General features: G+C 41.8%; 1 protein-coding gene across 3 annotated transcripts in view; it reads right to left on the bottom strand.

Annotated features, from left to right (window-relative positions):
- COG5 (component of oligomeric golgi complex 5) overlaps positions 1-24,495 on the bottom strand; it is a 177,374-nt gene that overhangs the window by 86,351 nt on the left and 66,528 nt on the right. For all 3 annotated transcript variants that reach the window (XM_079993619.1, XM_079993620.1, XM_079993621.1), the window contains exon 7: positions 7,453-7,583. In XM_079993619.1, the coding sequence (XP_079849745.1) occupies positions 7,453-7,583 (131 nt within the window). The remainder of the gene's footprint in view (positions 1-7,452; positions 7,584-24,495) is intronic.

Below are 24,495 nucleotides of genomic sequence, written 5' to 3'. Positions count from 1 at the left end.
TAGCAATGAGTATGGACAAGTTACTCCTGAAATAAGAGTGCTTCAAACTATGTTTTCTCTAGAGCTGAGCCAAAATAGGGAAGGGTAGGTTTCAAATTGATTTTCTCCCCTCTTCGGCAACCTGGAGGGAGGCTGAGTTTTTTTTTCCATGGTGGACATTGCAACTGCAGAGAGAAGCTCCCTGAACAGCCCATGCCCCTCCACCTGTCATTCAGACAGCCTGCTCTTCACAGTTCCAGTGGCACTTGCTCTCTTCAAATCAATCTTTTCTTCCTAGCAACAGGGGCACCGTCACATAACCAGTTCTGGCAACTTAATGGTTGCATTGCCGCATGACGATATCACTGTCACTAGGAAGAAAGCGAGGGGTGCAACCCCAGGGGGTCTTGGGGGAATTACTTTAGACTAAAAGTCCCTATTTTCATGCCAAAATGTTGAGCTAGACCAGGGGTCACAATCTTTTCCACTGTCCGTCCCTCAGATCTTGTGGGGGGCCGGACTATCTTTTGAAAAAATAAAAAATAAAACACATTCCTATGCCTCACAAATAACCCAGAGATGCATTTTAAATAAAAGCACACATTCTACTCATGTAAAAACATGCTGACTCCCGGACCACCCACAGGCCAGATTTAGAAGGCGATTGGGCCGGATCCAGCCCCCGGGCCTTAGTTTGCCTACCCACGAACTAGACAATGCTGTAAGCTGATATGAAAGTCTACACACTTTCAGAGTTTTGCATTACAAGAAATAAATACAGCTCATCTAATGGAAAATATCCTCTGCTTAGGGTCCAAGCTATATGAAAGACTGTAGTGGCTCAAACGAATCTGCTCGGGTTTTGATATCTTCTCTTAGTCACGCCACCCTCATAGGCATGCTTGGTAGAGACGCAGGAGAGGGCCTTCTCAGTGGCTGCTCCCAAACTCTGGAACTCCCTTCCTGGAGAAGCTAGATTGGCTCCCTCCTTGTTGTCCTTCCTTAGGCAGATGAAAACCTTCTTGTTCCAACAGGCTTTTGGAAACTGACAGCTTTTAATGAAAGGGTGCTGCCATACTGTATTGTAATTTTGGTATGTTTTGAACAGATTTTCATATATGTATATGGTATGGGGAAGGGGGGGTTATTGGTTTGTTTTTGTTTTTATTATGTATTTTGTGTTTTAATCTTGTACTTTTATGCCCTGAAATCTATATATGAAGGGCGGTATATAAATTTAATGAATAATAATAACCTTATCAATATTTAATTGTATTTTCATGGTGGATTTTTAAAATCATTAGTGGTTTAGCCTTGAGTGCCATCAGGGGAAAAGGCGGGGAATAAATAAATATGATGATGATGATAATTCCTAATTTGTCTTCAGGAAGCCTCGAGACACAACTGCATGGAAATTTATTTAAAAGGGTCTTTTCACAGGCATGCCACACACATCTGACGCTATAAGCACCAAAGCCTTCCGCCTGTACCTGGCTCAATGGCTGGCCCCATGGCTGAGAGAACACATTCAGAGTTGGTATGTTTTCTAGCCCAGAGGCAGCTAACAAATTCTCAGGGTGGTGATTTCTTGGAAAATCCATTTTCTACAAGTTGGGTTTGCTAAGTGATGCAGAGTTACCCTCACAATGTTGAGGCACCCACAAATGAGTCAGTCAGTGTGGCTAAGGCTAAAGTGTCTTTAAACTACGCAATAATGAAAAGAATCTAATATATATATATATATATATATATATATATATATATATATATATATCTGGAACTATTTTTATCTTTGGTTCTTCTTCTATGGCACAGCTTTTTTACAACGTATTTTCCAAGAAGTACAGTCCCAATACTTAAAGGAGAGCCATAAACACCCGCTTGTCTCATGTCTCATTTAATAACTACTGTAGGCAATTTACTTTCCCCTTAAGTATAACCAATTTTTAAGTGAGTAAAGATTTTTCAAGAGTACAAAGGTTAATGTTTGTTAAGGTTGGCATCTTCCAATAAAAGGCATGGTTATTAATGCTTGCAGGTAGCTTACTCTTTTTCTGCCCGAAACGTCCTGTCACCATTTGCTTCTAGGGAATATATAATTCAGATATTTAACAAGGTTTTTAACTGGTTCATTGTAATGCAATTGCTATTAACAGGGGATCATATTTTATTTTAACCAGACAAGGTTTTAAGCCTTGTCTGGTGATTATGCAGAGGTGGACATTAAGGAAGCCTGCTGTGACTCATGGAACCAAACACATTTTGTCTTTTAATCACTGATAATATTTGGTTGTTAGAGCTGAATGATGCAGTTTAATACACGTGGCTATAGAGAAACATAAGAAATCACTGCTCTTCTTAAATGCTAGTACTAGAAAGAACTAGCAGTAAATGTCAGTGGTATAAATATATTAAAATGTGGTATTCTGAGTTTTAAAAGTTAAATATATATTTTTTGTAATACGGATTATCCACACAGGAACGTATAGCTAATTACGATAAAATAATGCTGATCATACTTAAAAGGTTTTTAACTCTCATGAGCTGTGGTCGCTATCAACTGTAGCAGCTGCTTGAAATATTCATAAAACTTCTTAGCCAACCTAAACCACTTCACACGTTATATGTTTCTCAACCATTATGAGTTAGTTGTCCTATATTGTTTCATCACATTCCTCACCCCCATTTCAATTTTTATTTTTTAAACTTCCTAAGCCGTCAAGGGTTAAATTTATCCAATTCAAATGAATGGGAAATGGAAAGTACCAAAAACTTAAAAGAACTGGGATTCCCAGAAAATTCTCAAAAATAAAAAACTTATTATTTTGCCTGTATCATATATTCTCTGTTTCATAGTTATATTACTTCAATAGTACTGGAGTAGATTTTCCCCGTTGCTGTGTTTTTAAGTTACATTACTGCACACACCAAAACAAAATTAAGAATTATTCCAAAGTCCTGCAGAAATCCATTGGATCTTGGGAGTGAATTTTACCGCAGGGCAGGGGTGGAGGTAGAATGCTGGACTTAATAGACTCTTGGTCTGTTAAAACAGGGGACTTTTTATGTATTACTTGAATTTGTTACCTGCCCTTCCTCCAGGAATTGCAAGGCAACACATGAGGATTCTCATCTAAGCAATGTCCACATCCAAACTTGCTTGGCTTTCACAAGTTTGCTGCATCATATGCATTCAACGCATGCCTTTGGTTGGTTTACATGTGGAGCATTTTCTCCCCTTCCCTCAGAAATAACTGGAAACTATTTAAAAGACCATGGGCTCTGATTTTAGTCTAGAATCTTCATGGAGCTACAGATAGTGAAAAGGCATGTGGAGAGACTGAGAAAGGGCAATCATAAAGGCCTTCCTAAACACCCCTTATCTATTTGATTCTCCCTAAAAATACCTAAATAATGACCGTTCAATTAATTAAATTCCTCCGATAAAGTATCACAGAACCATGCGTTTTATTGAGTTTCAAATGCAGTCTGATGTGACAGTATAGCCAAATCTACACCAGCCTTCACAGATGATCTACAAGTAATGTGTGCTAAGTTAATACTAAAAAGCAATTTCTAAAGGAAAATGATTTGTAGTTTTTGAAGCTCTGTTCTCCCCAAGCTAAAATTCATGACCTCTGTCTGGTCTGCAAACAGGGCACTTTTTTTTTAGATTTCAACAATATAGAAACATGGATAAGCAAGGATTCCCCCCCCCCCCAATTTATTCAACCTAGACTCAAACATTCTATCATCTGTTCCTATGGAAACTAAAAAGATATTCTAGGTTATATCACTATCAGCTGATTATACTGCAGAGAAATCTGTGGTTTATTTTAAGCCCTGGTTTGGAAAGAGATGTATTTTCAGTACATAATGTTAGTCTGGTTTTTAACTCCCATACTTAGCATCTCAGATTCATTAGGATGGAACCTCAAAATGAGCTTTACAATTTTCAGATTATAACTAGTAACAGACAAAATTTTACATCTAATCAGGTCCTATGAATAACACAATTAAATCCCTCTGTCAAAGAGTACGGACAGAGGCCAAAGTATACTTTCTTGCTAGGAATTCTAATTGAAACCAATGAGATTGCTTTACAAATAGATATGGCTAGGATCAGGTCACACATATGTTTTGGGATACAAGTTAAGCTATGTGTAGAATGCTTAACTCTCTGGATATGGTTCATACACTCCCCAAAAGCTGCTCATCCGTGTTTGTGTGTGCAGTCCAGCTCATTTGCACTGTAATGTGCAATGCTTGCTGCCGTATACACAGTACCCCCCACAGGGATACAGATTCTGATTTGATGGAAAGGAATGAGCAGGCCTGCTCCTCAGATTATTCTCTTTTTTGACACCAGAAGCAAGGAAACAGCGAGTGGAGCTTGTCTACAACTGCAGCACTGTTTCATGAATGAAAGTTTGCACAGTTCTTTCCCCCCTTGACATAGGAAGGTCCAAAATGCCATTTAGAATAATTGCAAGGCACGAATAATTATCCCACAGTGGCTGGTGGTTGTTTTTTTGAAAAAGGAAGCAATGTACTAAGAGACTGAACTTAAACATTCTTCTGGAATGTGGGAATACCATTTCTAAGTAAAATTAGTTTAGTGCAGTGGGCAGAACTCAATATTCATCAGGGAGACTGGGGTTCAAATGCCGGCTGAGCCATAAAACTTGCAGTCTCAGCTTCACCTCTTTCATTGGGTTCAGAGGACAAAATGGGTTGCTCTGCCTATTTCACCCTGAAAACATTTGAGGAAGGCAAATTACTTTAAAAGTAATAATCTTAAAACTTAAACTTTTCTCCCTATGCTTAGTTAGACATGTAGCTGAACTTTGCCATTTCAGAATCGAATAAAGCCCAAATGCAGCACATTTTCTTCTCTCTTTCTCTGCCATTTCATTTAGTGAACAAATAATAATGTACAGTACAAGGTATACATGAAGATTTCGTTAGCTACAATTACACATAAGTGGCTCCCTATGATATGAAAATTTACAGCACAGTGTTTTTTCACATGGGGCTTTTTCGGTACTTGTTCTTGCGCAGAAGAGTCTCTGGAAGGAAAATATCACAGGGAACGCGGTCCTTTGCTTGCAAGACTAAACTGCAACAAGCACCCTATCCAGCAGGTTCAAACAACTGGCTTCATAAATTCTTGCCAGATAGGCCCTATCTAAATAATTTGTCTAGCTACTGGTGCTAAACTGAGACAGCTATTTGATTAAAACGATCCCATTGAGAATTGTTAGGCAAATAACAGTAAGTTTCAGACAGCGCTGCTTAACAAGCAAACCATCACCAAACTTTCTGATGGTGTCACGGAGTTAAGTGGCACTTAACCAGGTGTTTAAAAGGTGTAATGCTCTGAGCCCTCCATCTTTTAAATAAAGAAAGTGGCAATGATGGATGTTAATGAGTGTCACGTTGAGTCTCTATTCAGCACTGCTACCTATTTTAGTCCAAGTCTTTTTAGACTTTATTAAGTGTCCCATTCTCTCTAGAAGGACAATAAGCTGCTTAGCAGTGGGCCCAAATTAAGAGTCTTCTATTGTACAGCAAAGGGAATGGAGTATAATAGCCATAATGTTGTAAGGACAGAAAAGTGCTTTATTGATAATAGGCCAAGTGCTATTCTGGCTCACCTCAGCCCTTATATGTCTGAACTGAGCTTGAGTCCAATTATATTGATCGCTAATGATGTGAGGGCAAGTTTAACACACATTTTGTGGTACAACCCCTTGCCGGGATTGTAGAATAATGAGCGGGCCATGAAACACAGCACGTTTCAGAAGTTTTAAGGTGAAAATATTTCACGTCTGCAAGGTTAATAAAAGGTAGTATAAAAATATAGCATCAATTTGATTAGCCAGAACCTAAGCCTTAAATGCAAATGTTACTGGTGTATTTTATCAATCTCCTTTCTGTCCTACCCTGTTTTTATATAAACCCTTGCCAGACTGGTACGCTTCAGATGTTTTGAACTAGAAGTCCCATCAGCCACAGTCAGTGCATGTCTTATATAGCTAGAAAGTTCAATTAAATTTTTTTTATTTTTTTTAAAATACAAATATCATTATTCCTTATAAGCAGCAAACATCACATGCTAAGAGAAAATTATTGAAAAATAAAGAAATCATTCGCAGATTAAACAAATTTGATAGAAGAATATCTGAAGGCCTTATCTGGGATCTTTAAAAGCCGTTTGCAAGTATTGTACTCAATAGCTTGCATTTCAAGCTTTAATTCAAAAACAAAGCCAAGTCCGACCAACGTTACAAAAAATGTGAAAAACCTTTGAGCGCTCCACAACTCTTCACTGAGGAAGAAGTTAGGCAAAGCAAGGGGTGAGAGGACATTTTCTGACACGTAAGCATAATTAAGTAAGCAGTAAAATATAAATCTCAGAAAAAGTTTTCTGTTGAAATCTGTTCTCTTGTGAATTTATATGGGCACCATGATAAAAGCAGCAGCACATGGCAAGGCAATCAACAGGGAAGATTCTGTTGTTGTTGTTGTTGTTGTTGTTGTTGTTGTTGTTGTTGTTGTTGTTGTTGTTAATTTCTATACCACCGTTCATCCTCGTACCATAGGGTGGTTTACAATATAAAAATACAAAAATGCCATAGTAACAAACCAAAACAAACAAAAACGCCATAGTAATAAACAAAAACAACAACGCCACACAAAGTTTAGAAGGCCACAAGATGTTTTAATTAGCCTAGGGCCTGGGAGAAGAGATATGTTTTTGCCTGCCGCCTAAAGATATGCAATGAAGGTCCCAAGCAAGCCCTCTTGGGAAGAGAGTATTCCACAAGCAGAGAGCCACTGCAAAAAAATATATTTTAAAAAAGGCCTATTCTTGTGTTGCCACCCTCCGGACCTCTCATGAAGAAGGCACACTGGTGTTGGTTGCATGGTCCAGATTGGTTCATATGGAAAGAGGCGGGCCTTGAAATATTGCGGTCCTGAGCTGTTTAAGGCTTCGTAGGTCAAAAACAGCACTCTGAATAGGCAACAGATGGTCTTTCTAAAAGGGTTCTTTCTAAAACATTAATTATCTACTAGGAGGGAGACCAGGAGGGTGGTTGGACTCAAGCATGTATGCCCCAATCTTTCCCATTCAACAAGTAACCAATGTTGCTGTGGATTTAAGACTAGTGTGGAGGAAAGACAGAAAATTCCTAGCTCTCAACATGCCAAACATCAGACCAGCGCTAAGAAAAGCTTCTGTGCTCCAGCCCTTGTCAGTCATTCTCTTAGAAGCAAAGGGGCAGCAATAGGCACACAGTTTCCAGTCTGAAAGCATAATAATCAGTTCCCATGTTATGATTCAATATAGTCAACCTAATGCAAGCAAACTGAACTGGTGAACCCTTGTTCAATGAGTTCCATTTCACCATACTCAAAGAGCAAACTTTTATTCATCTGCCTCTGAAAGAAAACAAAATGTATTTTTACCTGAGTCTCTATTCCTTGCTCCAGCAACCGCTTAGCCTGGTTTTCTACCTCCAGTCGAGCTCTTGCCATAAAAAGCAGTTCGTTTTCAATTACTTCTATTCCAGAGAGATCCACTCCTTGGGAAAGGTAATCTATAAAAGCAACAGCATTTTTACATGTTATTAGAAAATTCAAACAGCAGCGATAATGAGAAACATTAAATCTGCTATGTATTGTTTCCTGTTGCATTTTCCTGCATAGAACCTGACATCAGTATGCATTGCCAGGGTTTATTCTGAATGGAATGGAAGAAAAGCCGCTCATCAGTATGTGAATATCCCAACAGCAAAAATTGCGCACTTATTTATTAGCTTTTCACTAAGAAAAGGAACTGTAAGTAATGGTAGTACAGTAAAAGTGGGCTGGATCCATTCACAGAAGGGATATTTTAACCAGCCGCACTACTTTATCCATTGCCTTGTACAGGCATAGGCAAACTCGGCCCTCCAGATGTTTTGGGACTACAAGTCCCATGATCCCTAGCTAACATCATCATCATAAACTTTATTGCACTAGCCAAAGGCCATGGCATCATTCACAAAGGGAGCAAAAAGGAAAGCAACAATAACCATACAAACACCAGGCACTGCAGATACAATAAACCACGATCACTCCTAAAAATTATTTGTTGCATACGCTAGAATAGCAAGGGCTTCTCAGGTAGAATGCGCCAGCTTAAATGTCCGAATCACCTTTGCAATTGACCGCTATTTTATCCCTAGCTAACAGGACCAGTGGGACACGGGTGGCACTGTGGGTTAAATCACAGAGCCTAGGACTTGCCGATCAGAAGGTCGGCAGTTCGAATCCCCGCGACGGGGTGAGCTCCCGTTGCTCGGTCCCTGCTCCTGCCCACCTAGCAGTTCGAAAGCATGTCAAAGTGCAAGTAGATAAATAGGTACCGCTCTGGCGGGAAGGTAAATGGCGTTTCCATGCGCTGCTCTGGTTCGCCAGAAGCGGCTTAGTCATGCTGGCCACATGACCCAGAAGCTGTACCCTCGGCCAATAAAGCGAGATGAGCGCCGCAACCCCAGAGTCGGTCATGACTGGACCTAGTGGTCAGGCGTCCCTTTATTTTTAACAGGACCAGTGGTCAGGGATGATGGGAATTGTAATCCCAAAACATCTGGAGGGCCGAGTTTGCCTATGCCTGGCCTTGCGGGACATCTTCGAGAGAAGAAAAGGCTAAGCAGTAAACCCTACACAAATTCAAAGTGGATGGAAAAGGTTCCTCGCCCCAGTATATGGGAAATGAAAACAATTTTAATTTAAATGTCCATGCAGCAAATGTTACTAGCACCTTGTACATGCCAAGTTTCTTTGTTAGAGCCATTTTAAAAAAAAGTTTCCTTCAATAAACAATTCCATATTCACGTTTTAAAAGGTCTCTCGTAAAAACAGCACAGCCTCGTCCACTAAGCTCCCACAAGATTTTATTTGTTTTGATGCATCAGGGCTTGCTTTTGTCCAGAAAAATAAATGGCCATAAATGCAAAAAGATTCAGAGTGGTACCTTGAGAAAACTCTTTTTAAAAAATAATAATAATTTTTATCAAGTTTCCAATTTTACATTTCAAAATAAACATTTTGCAAACTTTAAGATATCCAGTGACCTCACTTCTTCTCCTTCATGGTTCATTTTACATATCATACTTTCCTGCATATTTTACTGTAACCATTCAAATCAGTTTTCCACTTTTACATCCATCAAAAATTATTTAATCTGTTGAATTTATCTTAGTGCTGCCGGTGTTTTCAGCTGTATACAGTTATTTTCCATATATTCAATAAATGTTTTCCACTCTTTAAATATATGTTCTTCTTGCTCTCTTATTCTGGGTGTTAAATCTGCAAGTTCTGCATATTCTGTCAATTTAAGTTGCCAAACCTCTTTAGTTGGGACTTCACTCACTTTCCCTTTGGGGGATAACAGAACACGGGCCTTGGTTGTTGCATACACAAATAACCTTTTCTGACACCTAGGAATTTCAGTCTGGGTTATTCCCAACAAAAAAGACCCTGGTGTTTTGTTTAAAGTAGTTTTAAATATTTTTTTCAATTCATAAATAAATCATTTCTCAATATACCTTTACCTTTTTACATGTCCACCACAGGTGAAAAAAGGCTCCATCTACTTCTTTACACTTCCAGCACATATCTGATTCTGTTTTATAAATCTTAGCCAACCTACTCAGAATTAAATACCATCTATAAATCATTTTCAAATAATTCTTTTTAAGTGAATAACATGAAGTAAATTTCAGGTCGCGTTTCCAAAGTTTCTCCCAGAGGTTAAGATCCATATTGTGTCCTATATCTATTGCCCAATGTGTTACTGAAGCTTTAACAAGCTCGTCTTTTGTTTCCCATTCTAATAAAAAATAATACATTTTAGAAAGAGGTTTATCCTTATTTTGTAAGAGTTTTTTCAAATTGTGAGTTTTAGTACAGAAATCCATTCTTTCTATCTAATTTAAACATGTTGTGTATCTAGTGATATTGCAACCAATCTGTAACTTGACTCCTAAAGTTTTCTATTGATTTCAGTCTGCCCCCCCCCACTCCATAAAATCCAGCAGTCCCCAAAGTCTATCCATATGAACTCTCTTAATTGTAATTGGTGTTTTTCTTTCCAGCAGATTTTTATATTTCTCCCAGACTCTATACAGATTATTCCTAAGAACATGGTTCATAAAACTCTTATGGGTTTTAGCCTTCCAGTACCAAAGACATAGGGACGCAGGTGGCGCTGTGGGTTAAAGCCTCAGCGCCTAGGGCTTGCCGATCAAAAGGTCGGCGGTTCGAATCCCTGCGGCGGGGTGCGCTCCCGCTGCTCGGTCCCAGCGCCTGCCAACCTAGCAGTTCGAAAGCACCTCCGGGTGCAAGTAGATAAATAGGGACCGCTTACCGGCGGGAAGGTAAACGGCGTTTCCGTGTGCGGCTCTGGCTCTGGCTCTGGCCAGAGCAGCGATGTCACGCTGGCCACGTGACCCGGAAGTGTCTCCGGACAGCGCTGGCCCCTGGCCTCTTAAGTGAGATGGGCGCACAACCCCAGAGTCTGTCAAGACTGGCCCGTACGGGCAGGGGTACCTTTACCTTTACCTTTTACCAAAGACATGCATGTCATCCAAATTTTAAAATGTCTGCATTGCCCAATACAATCCATTCTTTTAACCAACAAAAACAAGTTGCCTCATAATATAATTGCAAATGTGGCAAGGCAAAGCCTCTTTCTTTTGTATCTATCATAATTTTATGTTTAATTATTGGCTTTTTCACCTGCCAAATGAACTTAGAGATATTTTTTCCCATCCTCTGATGCAGCTTAAATTATTTACAACTAGGATTGATTGGAAGAAAAACAGCATCCTGGGGAATATATTCATTTTAATGGCTGAAATTCTACCTAACACGGAGAGATTCATTCTCCCCCGTATCTCCAACTCCTTCTTAACCTCTTTCCACAGTTTAATATAACGCACCGTGAGAAATTCCATACCCAATTCTCCACTTTGATTCTAGATGGAAATATTATGATCCAGCATTTGGAGCGTGAAAATAATTTCCTCTTGCTCAACACTGCTTAAATGGACGATAACTGAATATTGCCTGTTGCTCTGAAGGCACTGAAGTGCATCATAGAAGATATGAGTAAATAGCCTTTACACTGAAGACAGTGAGTAGCACCTCTCTGCAGAAACATGTTACAGCTACATTTCTTCATACTGCGGATAATATTCTTCACACCATAATATGCCATTAAAAATATATTAGTCACTCCATCTGTGCCTTCCCCGAATATTAAAACTGTATACTTCACCAGACGGAATAAACTTCAAAATTTGTGTCACCTTCTGCAAATAGATAGTGTGCCTCTACAACCACAACAAAACCATAATCTGCCTCCCAATCAATGCCTTCTGCTGGGGGTGGGTTAGACACCAATCACCATATATTTTCAGTATTAAAGGAAGTATAATGTGAGTGCGTATTTGTCCTGAGTACATCCTGCCCCAAGAGGAGAAATGGCTGATAATTTAATTCTTTATTAATAATAATAAATTTTATTTATACCCCACCCTCCCCGGCTAAGACCGGGCTCAGGGCGGCTAACAACTAATAATAAAAACAAGTTGATTGAAATACAACTTAAAAAACAAGATTAAAATACAACATTAAAACATTAAAATGCAGCCTCATCACAGGAGGAGAAAGGAAAAAAGAAAGAGGGGGAGGGAATCAAATTGATTCCAAGCCAAAGGCCAGGCGGAACAACTCTGTCTTACAGGCCCTGCGGAAAGAAATCAGATCCTGCAGGGCCCTGGTCTCATGAGACAGAGTGTTCCACCAGGCTGGAGCCAGAGTTGAAAAGGCCCTGGCTCTGGCTGAGGCTAATCTAACTTCCTTAGGGCCCAGGACCACGAGGGTGTTGCTATTTATGGACCTTGAGGCTCTCCGTGGGGCATACCGGGAGAGGCGGTCCCGTAGGTACGAGGGTCCTAGGCCGTGAAGGGCTTTAAAGGTCAAAACCAGGACCTTAAATCTGACCCTGTACTCCACTGGGAGCCAGTGCAGCTGGAAAAGCACTGGGTGAATATGCTCCCATGGCAGAGACCCTGTGAGGAGCCTCGCTGCAGCATTCTGCACCCTCTGGAGTTTCTGGGACAGCTTCAAGGGCAGCCCCGCATAGAGCGAATTACAGTAGTCAAGCCTGGAGGTGACCGTCGCATGGATCACTGTGGTCAAGTCGGGGCGGGAAAGGTAAGGGACCAACTGCTTGATGCGGCGAAGGTGGTTTATTGACAAAGCACACACTTACGGGAGCTCCTAAGGTGCACAGAATACGCGCGACACTTTTGGCGACTAAGTAGCCGGGAGCCCCTTGCCAGGCTTGTGATCCAAGCTGGATTGTTGACGCAACAGTATAACCAAGCTTCCATCCAAACTTAAGTACCCTCCTCTGATGATGGCCTGCACAAGCAACGTACAACTTCTCCTACACAGAAGTCATAGCTGTCAATGTTTCCCTTTAAGGGAAATTCCCTTATTCTGAATAGGATTCCTTGCAAGAAAAGGGAAAAGTTGACAGCTATGACAGAAGTTGGCACTGTGCCTGTCTCTTCAAGCCCCTCCTGATTCTGGGGGACAATGGGGGGGGGCAGAGAGGATTCTGCCCCAACTCTTCTTGGGCACTGCCTCCTCCTCCTCCACTTCTGACAAGTCTTGCCCTTCCTCCAGTTTCAGCTCCTGCCCCACGTCCTGCCCCCCATCCCATCTCCTCCTGCCCACACTACTCCCCTTCCTCCAGCCCTGGCTTCTGCCTCACGAGAGGCACAAAACCCCATAAATCACTGCCCCATCACCTGGGCCAGCACCTGGCCATGCAACCTCTGCCAGACACTCCTCAGCAAAGAGAGAAAGCAAAGATTTAAGATTTCTGTCCTCCTTTCTGAAGACCTAATAGGAACATAAGAAAAGCTTGCTGGATCAGGCCAAGGGCCCATTTAGTCCAGCATTCTGGTCTCAAAGCAGCCACCCAGATGCCTGTGGGAAGCCTGCATGTTGGACATCATCATCGTTCTGTGTCCAGTTCTGGGCACCACAGTTCAAGAAGGACACTGACAAACTGGAACGTGTCCAGAGGAGGGCAACCAAAATGGTCAAAGGCCTGGAAACGATGCCTTATGAGGAACGGCTAAGGGAGCTGGGCATGTTTAGCCTGGAGAAGAGGAGGTTAAGGGGTGATATGATAGCCATAAAAGGATGTCACATAGAGGAGGGAGAAAGGTTGTTTTCTGCTGCTCCAGAGAAGCGGACACGGAGCAATGGTTCCAAACTACAATAAAAAAGATTCCACCTAAACATTAGGAAGAACTTCCTGACAGTAAGAGCTGTTCGACAGTGGAATTTGATGCCAAGGAGTGTGGTGGAGTCTCCTTCTTTGGAGGTCTTTAAGCAGAGGCTTGACAACCATATGTCAGGAGTGCTCTGATGGTGTTTCCTGCTTGGCAGGGGGTTGGACTCGATGGCCCTTGTGGTCTCTTCCAACTCTATGATTCTATGATTGTTTTATTATTTATCTCCCACCCATCTGTCTGGGTTGCCCCAGCCACTCTGGGCAGTTTCAAACACATATAAAAACAGAATACAACACCAAACATTAACAACTTCCTGGTCTGTTTAATTTTTTGCAGTTTATTTAGGGTTTCACTGCTAAATCTTCCGATGAACTGAAGATGAGAAAAGTAAAATAAATGACTAAAAACAATGAACTGAAGTATCCCATACTAGATTCCACACTGCCCATCTTGCATTCTGCCGGGCTTGCTTTGTGAATGCTGGCTTTCACTGAAATCACGGGTGCGAGCTTAAAACTATGACAACTGACATTTCTTTTGCACTTCGGGGACGGAAGTTGGTCTCCGACAAAACTTGCTGGCACAAATTCCTTGTTTCATAAGTACAAGGAAACCAACTTCTCATCTCTCACTGACAAAAACAAATTGTCACACGTCTCATATTCTTATAGTTTGAGGTGACGAACAGACCAACTTGTTTAAATGGGGCCAGGGTTAAGAGTGGCAGAACAGAGCCACTGAGCTGCCACCATCCTGATGCTCGCACTAGCTAGGTGAGGAGACGTTCTTTTGATGTTTGAACTCCAGGATGGCACAAGAAAGAGGCCCATCTCAGGGAGATGGACCAGCTTCAGATCCAGGGGGGTCTATGACTGGGCTCTGCTCTACCCTGTGTCCCTCTGGTTACGAACTTAATTCATTCCGGAGGTCCGTTCTTAAGCTGAAACCGTTCTTATCCTTTGCTAATGGGGCTTCCCGCTGCGTGTGATTTCCATTCGCATCCTGGGGCAAAGTTCGCAACCAGGAGCAGCTACTTCCGGGTTAGCGGAGCTTGTAACCTAAAGCGTTTGTAACCAGAGGTACCACTGTACTGCATGTTGAAAGTCAAATGCACATGCGAGCAGTATTATGAAGACCAGATTGGAATGCATAATAGCTTTCGTTTATAAAGGTAAAGGTACCCCTGCCCGTACGGGCCAGTCTTGACAGACTCTGGGGTTGTGCGCCCATCTCACTTAAGAGGCCAGGGGCCAGCGCTGTCCGGAGACACTTCCGGGTCACGTGGCCAGCGTGACATCGCTGCTCTGGCGAGCCAGAGCCGCACACGGAAACGCCGTTTACCTTCCCGCTGGTAAGCGGTCCCTATTTATCTACTTGCACCCGGAGGTGCTTTCGAACTGCTAGGTTGGCAGGCGCTGGGACCGAGCAGTGGGAGCGCACCCCGCTGCAGGGATTCGAACCGCCGACCTTTCGATCGGCAAGCCCTAGGCGCTGAGGCTTTAACCCACAGCGCCACCTGCGTCCCTGCTCGTTTTCGTTTATACAGGCATCTAATTACATGGAGAATTTGAATTATAGCTAGCAAGTTAATGATTTATTATTTATGCATTAGGTCATCAAATGCCGCTTCATCATAAAATACTTTTTATGATACTCACAGAACAGGAAAGCATTATCAATAAAAGCAGCTAATGCTTTTGAAATAGTTGTTCTGGTTTCCATGATTGAACATTTCACTGGAAACAAGGGTATTCTAATACCAGCTCTCCCCTCCCACCAACTCATCCTGTGGCCTTGGCATGTCACTCCTCTCCTCCTTGGTTGTTGAAGGTGTTCTGTCTTTAAAACAGGAAGGGCCTATGGTGCACTACAGCAAACAAATAAGAAGGATATTCAGGGCTAGAGATTAAAGCAAAGTATGAAAAATAAGGACAAACTCATAGAGCCTCAGCCTTGATGGTTTCTTCCCAACTTTGGAATCCCACACTCCTTGAGGTTCAAATCAGGTGGGAATTCAGGAGAAATATGTATTGCAGAATTAGGGATTTCCAGTATTGCCTAGTGGACGCTACCTGTGAAGGTACAGCTTTCAGGATGCTGTAAGTGTGCTGGTCCTAGCGGCAGCCACCTTTTAAGAGCATCAGCGGTTGCATCTCCAGGTTTGCCTAGACCAGGAGCCATCTTAGACTACTCATCTTCTAAAGCCCAACCTGGACCATCATGTATGTGTCCATTTAGGCCAGAAAAAGAATCAAGGAAAAATACCCTGTTCAACAGGTAACTTCTAAAGGTTGTGTGTGGCCTCTCTTCAGGTGCCCCTCAAAATTTCCAAAACACCTCGCCAATCCTGGAGAAGTAGTACTGGCGGTTGAAAAAAAGCAGTTCTCTGAATACATAAATAAGGCATGGCATTACATTTGTTGTAGAACATTCACTTTGTTCTGCAAGCTGAGTAATAAGATCCGCCCCCCCCCCCTTTTGTTTAATTCTATTTTGGTATGCTCAAATAAAAGTATCCAGCTTCAGTTTAACTGACCTTGAAACATTTTCAGGAATGTTTAAAACAACCAGCTTTCTAATGAAAGGGACATCTAATCTAAATTCATTCCTAAAGGAACACATCCAATAAGACACTGCCTGAGATTGATTCCAATGGCCTTTGCGGCCTGAAAGCTCCAAGTTATCTAGCAGTAATTTAGGGGAAGTTTCCTGAAAAAAAGAGGGCATCAGCAGCATATAAGGGCAATTTTAAAAAATGGGTTGCCAATTTTTTCTGGTCATGTATTTGACTGGGGAAGGTGTGGAGACTCTAGCCATGACTGGAGGGTCTACCTGGGAGGATTCACTCTGCTGGTAAGCCAAAACTGTAGATGTTATCTGTGAAGGAATTCGCAACAGAATCTATTAAAAGCCTTCTATGAACCCAGCGGGAACGCGGGTGGTGCTGTGGGTTAAACTACAGAGCCTAGGACTTGCCGATCAGAAGGTCAGCAGTTCGAATCCCCACGACGGGGTGACCTCCCGTTGCTCGGTCCCTGCTCCTGCCCACCTAGCAGTTCGAAAGCACGTCAAAGTACAAGTAGATAAATAGGTACAAGTACAAGTAGATAAATACCTTCTCCTGCGGGAAGGTAAATGGCGTTTCCATGCGCTGCTCTGGTTCACCAGAAGTGGCTTACTCATGCTGGCCACATGACCCGGAAGCTGTACGCCGGCTCCCTCGGCCAATAAAGCGAGATGAGCACCGCAACCCCAGAGTTGGGCACGACTGGACCTAATGGTCAGGGGTCCCTTTACCTTTACGAACCCAGCAATGGTACCTGTGGAGAAACCACAGCTCTGCAGCTGATGTCATATTCAGAAGCAGCCTATGACTGTTTGCCCTTTGACACTCCACACCTATGTCCTACCCAAGCAGGGTGCAGCATGATAGTGGTTCATATACTTAAAAAAAAAAAATTGCTACATGGAATTGCTTAACACCTAAACTGAGGAGATAATTCAACTCTAACTTGCACCTCCATATAGTTTCCAGAGCAGAGAGATACATGCCTCATTTATTCTCTTGGGCTCTCAGAAATTGTCAAATCTCCCAGCAGTAGGGGCAAGACTTCTGATTACTTCTTTTTTTTTCTTTTTCTTTTTTTTTTACATTCTGTACAATAGCCACCAGGACCAAGGTTTTTCCCAGCCCTATTAGCTTTATGCTCTGTTCTATTTTTAGATGTGTTAAGGAAGATCTCAAAAGAAATTGCGTTGCGCTTCAGACAGATGAGAAAGTTCAGACTGACAAGGAGAATTTCCTTGGAAGAAAATCCATTGTTGTCCCTTCTTTTAAGATATTGTCCCCTTTGTATGGGTCTGAATAAAACTGCTTAAACAGTCCATTTATATTTTCAGGGTTTTGGGGGTTTTTTTAACCTATAAGCTAAGTGCCTGACAGACTCCCACAACAATTGCCAGGTATGTTTAATTAGGAAGGTTCCCCTGCAGAACCTTAACTATACTTAGAGATTACATCTTCCTCTGTGTTGGACGGCGGATAAAAATGAGTTCCTGTTTCCCAACAGATCTGTATTTGTAATTTGGTAGGTTCAATTCTTTTTTAAAAAATACATTTTTATTAATTTTAGCATACAAATTATAAAACGTACCACACACATTATTACAAATACACTCTTTTTGGACTTCCATCAGCACCTCCGATGATCTTCCGTCTTAACCTCTTTTTATGCATTACTTAATTTTATATTGTCTTTACCTCTCTTAACGTATCATCTCCCCTTTTCCATTTTTACAATCTTTCCAACAATACTCCTCACAGAACTTCTTGCAAACCTACAAACGTCGTCTGATCATCACAAATACTTTTCACATAGCTCATAAATTTACTCCAGTCTTCGGTAAATTTCTGGTCCTGCCGGTTTCGGATCCTTCCTGTTAGTTTGTCTAATTCTGCAATTCAATTCAATATGTATTGAAATGTCCCTTATACGACGGGCCAAGAAAAAAAAAGTATTGGGAAATATTCGGACTAAATTAACAACCTATTCTGACCAAGACCATCATTAGTTTTTTATCAGAAGATCTTCACCTTTTTGTGACCCATAGAACAGGTCTGCCTGCTTTAGCTGCAAGGAAACACTGGGTGGGGAAAAAGGGCAAGATCAGGATGCCTAGGGGGAAGCTTCTTAAACTGATAATAGAACTTTTAGGGATTTTGTTGTATTGCGATACTTTTTAAAATACAGTGGTGCCCCGCAAGACGAATGCCTCGCAAGACGAAAAACCCGCTAGACGAAAGGGTTTTCCGTTTTGGAGGCGCTTCGCAAAACGAATTTCCCTATAGGCTTGCTTCGCAAGACGAAATGTCTTGCGAGTTTTTCCGACTTTTTTCCCCTCCCCCCCTTTTCTAAGCTGCTAAGCCGCTTATCTGCTTATCCGCTAAGCTGATAAGCCGCTAAAAGCCACTAAAAGCCGCTGATCCGCTAATAGCGCTAATCCGCTAAGCCGTCAATGGGCTTGCTTCGCAAGACGAAAAACCACTAGACGAAGAGAATCGCGGAACGGATTCTTTTCGTTTTGCGAGGCACCACTGTAGCATTATTTTATTTCATTGTAATTTGTTTAACAAAATTGTATATGGAAGCCACTTGAAAGTTATCAAGGCAATTTCTAATATAAAAGCCGCTGATAATAATGATGAGGACGTTAGCTTGCCCTGCAGTCAGTTTGTTTACGGCAAAATTACTTGGAAACAGTTCATTTTTGGGTCAATGGTATTCACCTAGGCCAGGGGTCAGCAACCTTTTTCAGCCATGGGCCAGTCCACCGTCCCTCAGACCATGTTGTGGACCGGACTATATTGGGGGGGGGAATGAACGAGTTCTTATGCCCCACAAATAACCCAGAGATGCAGTTTAAATAAAAGTACACATTCTACGCGGTCTGCAGGCCAGGTTGAGAAGACAATTGGGCCGCATTTGGCCCACAGGCCTTAGGTTGCCTACCCCTGACCTAGGCCACCTTTGATTTTTCCATTCTGATACAAAAAGCTCTTTAGCCCTAGTTTTGTCCTAGGAAAAAGGAAAGTAAATTATGTATCGCCATCAATGGTAATAGCCAGGGAATCAGTCATTCAGCACTGGAAATTCCTGAACGCACAACATCACAGTATGAAGACATGCAGCAATGATGTATTGAAGTGCCACAGAGGTTTTTTTTTGCTCCACAGCACTGCTTCCCAGGTCAACAGATAGAAGCATCAGAACACAGGCAGAAATTAGAATGGGCCTTACAGATGCTTGCAGAGTCTGCCTGCCAGTGGGAATCTGGAGACAGTTTTCCAGGCACTGTGACAAAAAGATGCAACTCAGACAACCCAAGGGCCCAGATGTCACATGGACAAGTGCACGATAGCCCACATAATGGATCAGGTTCTACCCAGCACATCTTTGTTTAGGAGTATATCCATAACTTAATCATCTCTCTTTTGAGACCGTAATATTTTGATACTTATAGGAAAGTATGGTACCCTCTCTTACTTGGCTAGACATCGGCACCAAAAACTTGGCCTAAATCTTTTGCAACCAATTTACATTTGGTTTTGGCACTTGTTTTGTGTAAGGAATCAATGTCAACTCTCTTTTTATGGATATCTTAGTAGTTGCTTGTAGGCTGGAAAAAGCTTTCACGTTCCTTGTTAATTTTTTAAGGGGGAGCCTTCTTATGTTGCAAGAGGGTTAAATGCTGTATCAGAACACAGGGAGATATATGTCAGACAACGTGAGGAACATTATAGACATTTTGGAGTTGTTAGAAGTTGACATTAACAGGAAGGCTGTTCTGATTTTCGTGGATGCGGAGAAAGCCTTTGACAATATTTGTTGGAGCTTTATGAAGAAGAATCTCCAAGGGATGGGGGTAGGCCAAGGTTTTGAAAACGGCATAGGTGCAATATATTCTAAACAAAAAGCTAAGTTAATTGTAAACAATGTGGTAACGGAAGAAATATTCATAGAAAAAGGTACACGGCAGGGATGCCCAATATCCCCTTTGCTTTTTATATCAGTCCTGGAGGTTTTGTTAAACATGATTAGAAAGGACCAGTTGGTTAAAGGAATTCAGGTCGGAGTTAGACACTACAAACTAAGAGCATTTGCAGATGATCTAGTATTGACCCTGCAACAGCCAGACACTAGTACTAAAAGAGTATTAGAATTAATTGAAATATTTGGTCGAGTAGCAGGTTTTAAACTGAACAAACAAAAAACGAAAGTGTTGGAAAAAAATTTAACAATGGAGGAAAGAGAGAGATTTCAGAATGAAACAGGTTTGGAAATAATGAAAAAAGTGAAATACCTGGGGATAAACTTAACATCTAAGAATGTGAATTTATTTAAGGATAATTATGAAAAATGTTGGTTAGAAGTAAAGAAAGATCTAGAAATATGGTCAAGGTTGAAACTTTCCTTGTTAGGCCGAATTGCTACTATTAAGATGAACGTATTGCCTAGAATGCTATTTTTATTTCAGACGTTGCAGATTTTGGACAAGATGGACTGTTTCAAGAAGTGGCAGAAAGACATATCAAAATTTGTCTGGCAGGGCAAAAAGCCCAGAATAAAATTTAAGATTTTAACTGATGCAAAAGATAGAGGGGGGTTTGCCCTGCCGGACTTAAGACTTTATTATGAATCGGCAGCTTTTTGCTGGTTGAAACACTGGCTACTTCTTGAGAACACAGACATTTTGGATCTAGAAGGGTATGATAATAGCTTTGGCTGGCATGCATACTTATGGTATGACAAGGCAAAGGTGTATAAAGGCTTCAAAAACCATATTGTAAGGAAAGCATTGTATAATGTTTGGATTCGATATAAAGATTTGTTGGAAAGTAAAACTCCCAGGTGGGTGTCACCAATGGAAGCTAAGGAAGTGAAAAAGCTTAATATGGACTCTAAATGGCCAAAATATTGTGAAATTTTAGAATATGAGGGTGAAAGGGTTAAACTTCAGAGTTACGAGAAATTAAAGCCCAAAGTTCGAGATTGGTTGCACTATCATCAGATAAATGAGACATTTAAACAGGACAGGAAAATAGGATTTCAGAAAGAGAGGTCAAAACTAGAAACAGAATTGTTAGAACCCAATACGAAGAACTTATCAAGAATGTATAATTTGCTGTTGAAATGGAACACACAGGATGAGACGGTGAAATCAGCTATGATTAAATGGGCACAAGACATCGGTCATGATATTATGTTGGCTGACTGGGAACAGTTATGGACTACCGGTATTAAATTTACTGCATGTAATGCTTTAAAAGAAAACATAATGAAAATGATCTATCGGTGGTACATGACCCCAGTCAAGCTTGCAAAAATCTATCATTTGCCAAATAATAAATGTTGGAAATGTAATGAGACTGAAGGTACTTTTTATCACCTTTGGTGGACCTGCCCGAAGATTAAAGCTTTCTGGGAAATGATCTACAATGAAATTAAGAAAGTCATTAAGTGGACTTTTCCTAAGAAACCAGAGGCTTTTCTCTTGGGCATGGTTGGCCAATTGGTGTTAAAGAAGGATAGGATTTTCTTTATGTATGCTACCACAGCAGCAAGAATTCTACTGGCGAAGTATTGGAAGATGCAAGAACTACCTACTCTGGAAGAATGGCAAACAAAGGTGATGGACTTTATGGGACTGGCTGAGATGACGGGCAGAATCCGTGACCAGGGGAAGGAGACAGTGGAAGAGGACTGGAAGAAATTTAAAATATACCTTAAAAACTGTTGCAAAATTGAGGAATGCTAAGATGTCAAGGGGTAAGAAACAGAGAATTACAGCTGTAACTAAAAAACTAAAGGAAATTTAATGAAAGGGAATCAGGATAAATTGACCAAAGGGTTGCTAAAGAACCATAAAACAAGGATGCAGGGATGGGGAGGTATGGGGAAGTCGAAAGAAAGAAGGGTATGAAAATACAATTTTGAAGTTATATTTGTTTAAATGTTTTGTATGTTTTTGTTTTGTGTTTTGACTTTCTGTTGTGTGCTTTGTTTTTATTATGTGTTTGAAAAATGAATAAAAATTATTTTTTTTAAAAAAATAAATGCTGTATCAGAACATTATGGGCCCAGGATGTATATTGGGTTTACTCATCCAATTTTATTCTGTAGCATGCATCCAAGTGCAATTCTTTATTACGCAGTGACTCTTCCGATTCTCTGCAAAAGAAACCTGAAATCTAAATTTATATGAAAGTACAAAACCAAAGATTGAAAAACAAAACAAAAATTAAAACAAAACTCAGACTAGAAACACCCCCAGAAGTGAGGGTCCCATTCACTCTCCTATGACACAGGTTGGCCTCATGGAAAAGTCTCACCTGAGATCCTCCCCTATTATAGCATTGCTTACTTCTACACAGAAGGTTCCAGCGGGCACCAAAGAATCAATGCATTGCAACCTATTAGTATCATAATGCTCTCAACAAGATAAGGGAAATGGGGAGGGAGAAGCAAAGATGGATAGCTACCCGACCTCACTCTCCGACCCTTCTGTCAAGCATCTGTATCAGATACAGTGGTGCCCCGCAAGACGAATGCCTCACAAGACGGAAAACCCACTAGACGAAAGGGTTTTCCATTTTGGAGGTACTTTGCAAAACGAATTTCCTATGGGCTTGCTTCGCAAGACGAAAATGTCTTGCGAGTTCCTGCGGGGTTTTTTTCCTCCCCCCCCCTTTTTTCTAAGCCGCTAAGCCGCTTATCAGCTGATCCGCTAAGCCGCTTAACAGCTGATCCGCTAAGCCCCTAAGCCGCTAATAGCGCTAATCCGCAAATCCGATAATGGGCTTGCTTCGCAAGACGAAAAAACCGCAAGACGAAGAGACTCGCGGAATGGATTCTTTTCATCTTGCGAGGCACCACTGTACCAGATCTAACCCTTAGACTGAAAGAGAAAAGTCAGAAGGAACACTCACATGCTATCATACTAATCTGCAAGTAATGTCTTACATTGCTGAAAACAGCATTTTCACATTTACATTACATTCCTTTTTTACATGCATGACTATTATAGGCTAAAGCAGGCTTCCTCAACCTCGGCCCTCCAGATGTTTTGAGACTACAATTCCCATCATCCCTGAGCACTGGTCCTGCTAGCTAGGGATCATGGGAGTCGTAGGCCATCTGGAGGGCTGAGGTTGAGGAAGCCTGGGCTTAAATAAGCAAGATGTAGCAAACTCTAGAGTTAGCAGCATTCATAATCTACAGTCTGGGAAAGGGACAAGACTTTAGGTCTCTTAGGGGAAAGGTATTTTGGTAATTAAAATTACAAATTTCTTGATGTGCTAACGCTAAACAGCTTTTTAAACCCAACAGCGGAGTTGCTGCTTAATGATCTATACACATTTTAAAGCAACATTTCAAAAAGGTAGTTACATAACAGGCTTAGCCAGAGGAGTTAAAACCAACATCCACACAGCAGGTTGTGCAGCAAAAAACAGTTTTCTGAGTTGGCAACTATCCCTCCCCACCCCCCCAAAAAACTTGCCACTTTGTCCTTCCACTTATCACAGTCATAGCCTCAAATTCTGCACAATGACACTTTTGAAGACTGCAGTGGAAGGGGTGGGGAGGTTAAGTGAAAAACAAAAAGATGACACTGAAAAATAATCTCCAAGCAACAAACTGTATTAAATTTCAGTTTTGAACTAGTGGTAGGAAATACTTCTGCCTGTGTGAGGCGAGGGCATCCAATTTTCTACAATTCCCCCAACTGCAGCCATCCGTGCACCCCGTAAAGCTATTCCAGAACAGAATGGGATATGACACAAGTGGGGATCTGTTTAAAGTCTAAGGGTGGCATTCCCTTCTGGCCAGGGGAGAGCAGCGCCAAGGGCAAAAGTGGCAGGAGTGATCAGTGGATGCAAGAGAAGAGGAGTTTGGATTTGATATCCCGCCTTTCACTCCCTTTAAGGAGTCTCAAAGCGGCTAACCTTCTCCTTTCCCTTCCTCCCCCACAACAAACACTCTGTGGGGTGAGTGGGGCTGAGAGACTTCAGAGAAGTGTGACTGGCCCAAGGTCACCCAGCAGCTGCATGTGGAGGAGCAGGGAAACGAACCCGGTTCCCCAGATTACGAGTCCACTGCTCTTAACCACTACACCACACTGGCTCTCTGGCCTGGAGGACCACATGTGGGCTGAGGGCCCCCTGAGTGGAAAAGCTTTCTGCTAAGCCACTTCCACCTTAAGGAGGAGGTGGGGTTGCGGGCTTCATGGCCCCTCCATGTGCCCAGGGGGTGGGAGGCCAGCCCCTGCACTACTGGGGATTTCCGGATTGCTCGGGGTGTGTGGCCTGTCCCTTAAAGGCAGGACACAGCCGAGGATCTCCCTCTTTGTCCGCCCGCCAACTGCTCCTGTTTTCCCACCCTCCCACCCTCTTTGGTTTGCTTTCTCTGACCTTGCTATGGACCTTGGTTGGTAGGAGGGGCCTGGTAGGAATTTGTCCACTTGGCAAATTGGCACCAGCTACTTGGTTTTCACCTACCTCGTAGCAAATCGTCACAGCTTTCTGGGTATTGGCGGTTAGGCATTGGAATAGTTCTGTAGATGGAAAGAGGGGAGGTAGCGCCATCAC

Source organism: Podarcis cretensis, assembly GCF_951804945.1.
Source record: "Podarcis cretensis genome assembly, chromosome: 10".
In the NCBI taxonomy this organism is placed as follows: Eukaryota; Metazoa; Chordata; class Lepidosauria; order Squamata; family Lacertidae; genus Podarcis; species Podarcis cretensis.
Note: the sequence above shows the minus strand (reverse complement) of the source record. Positions and strands in the feature narration are given on the sequence as shown.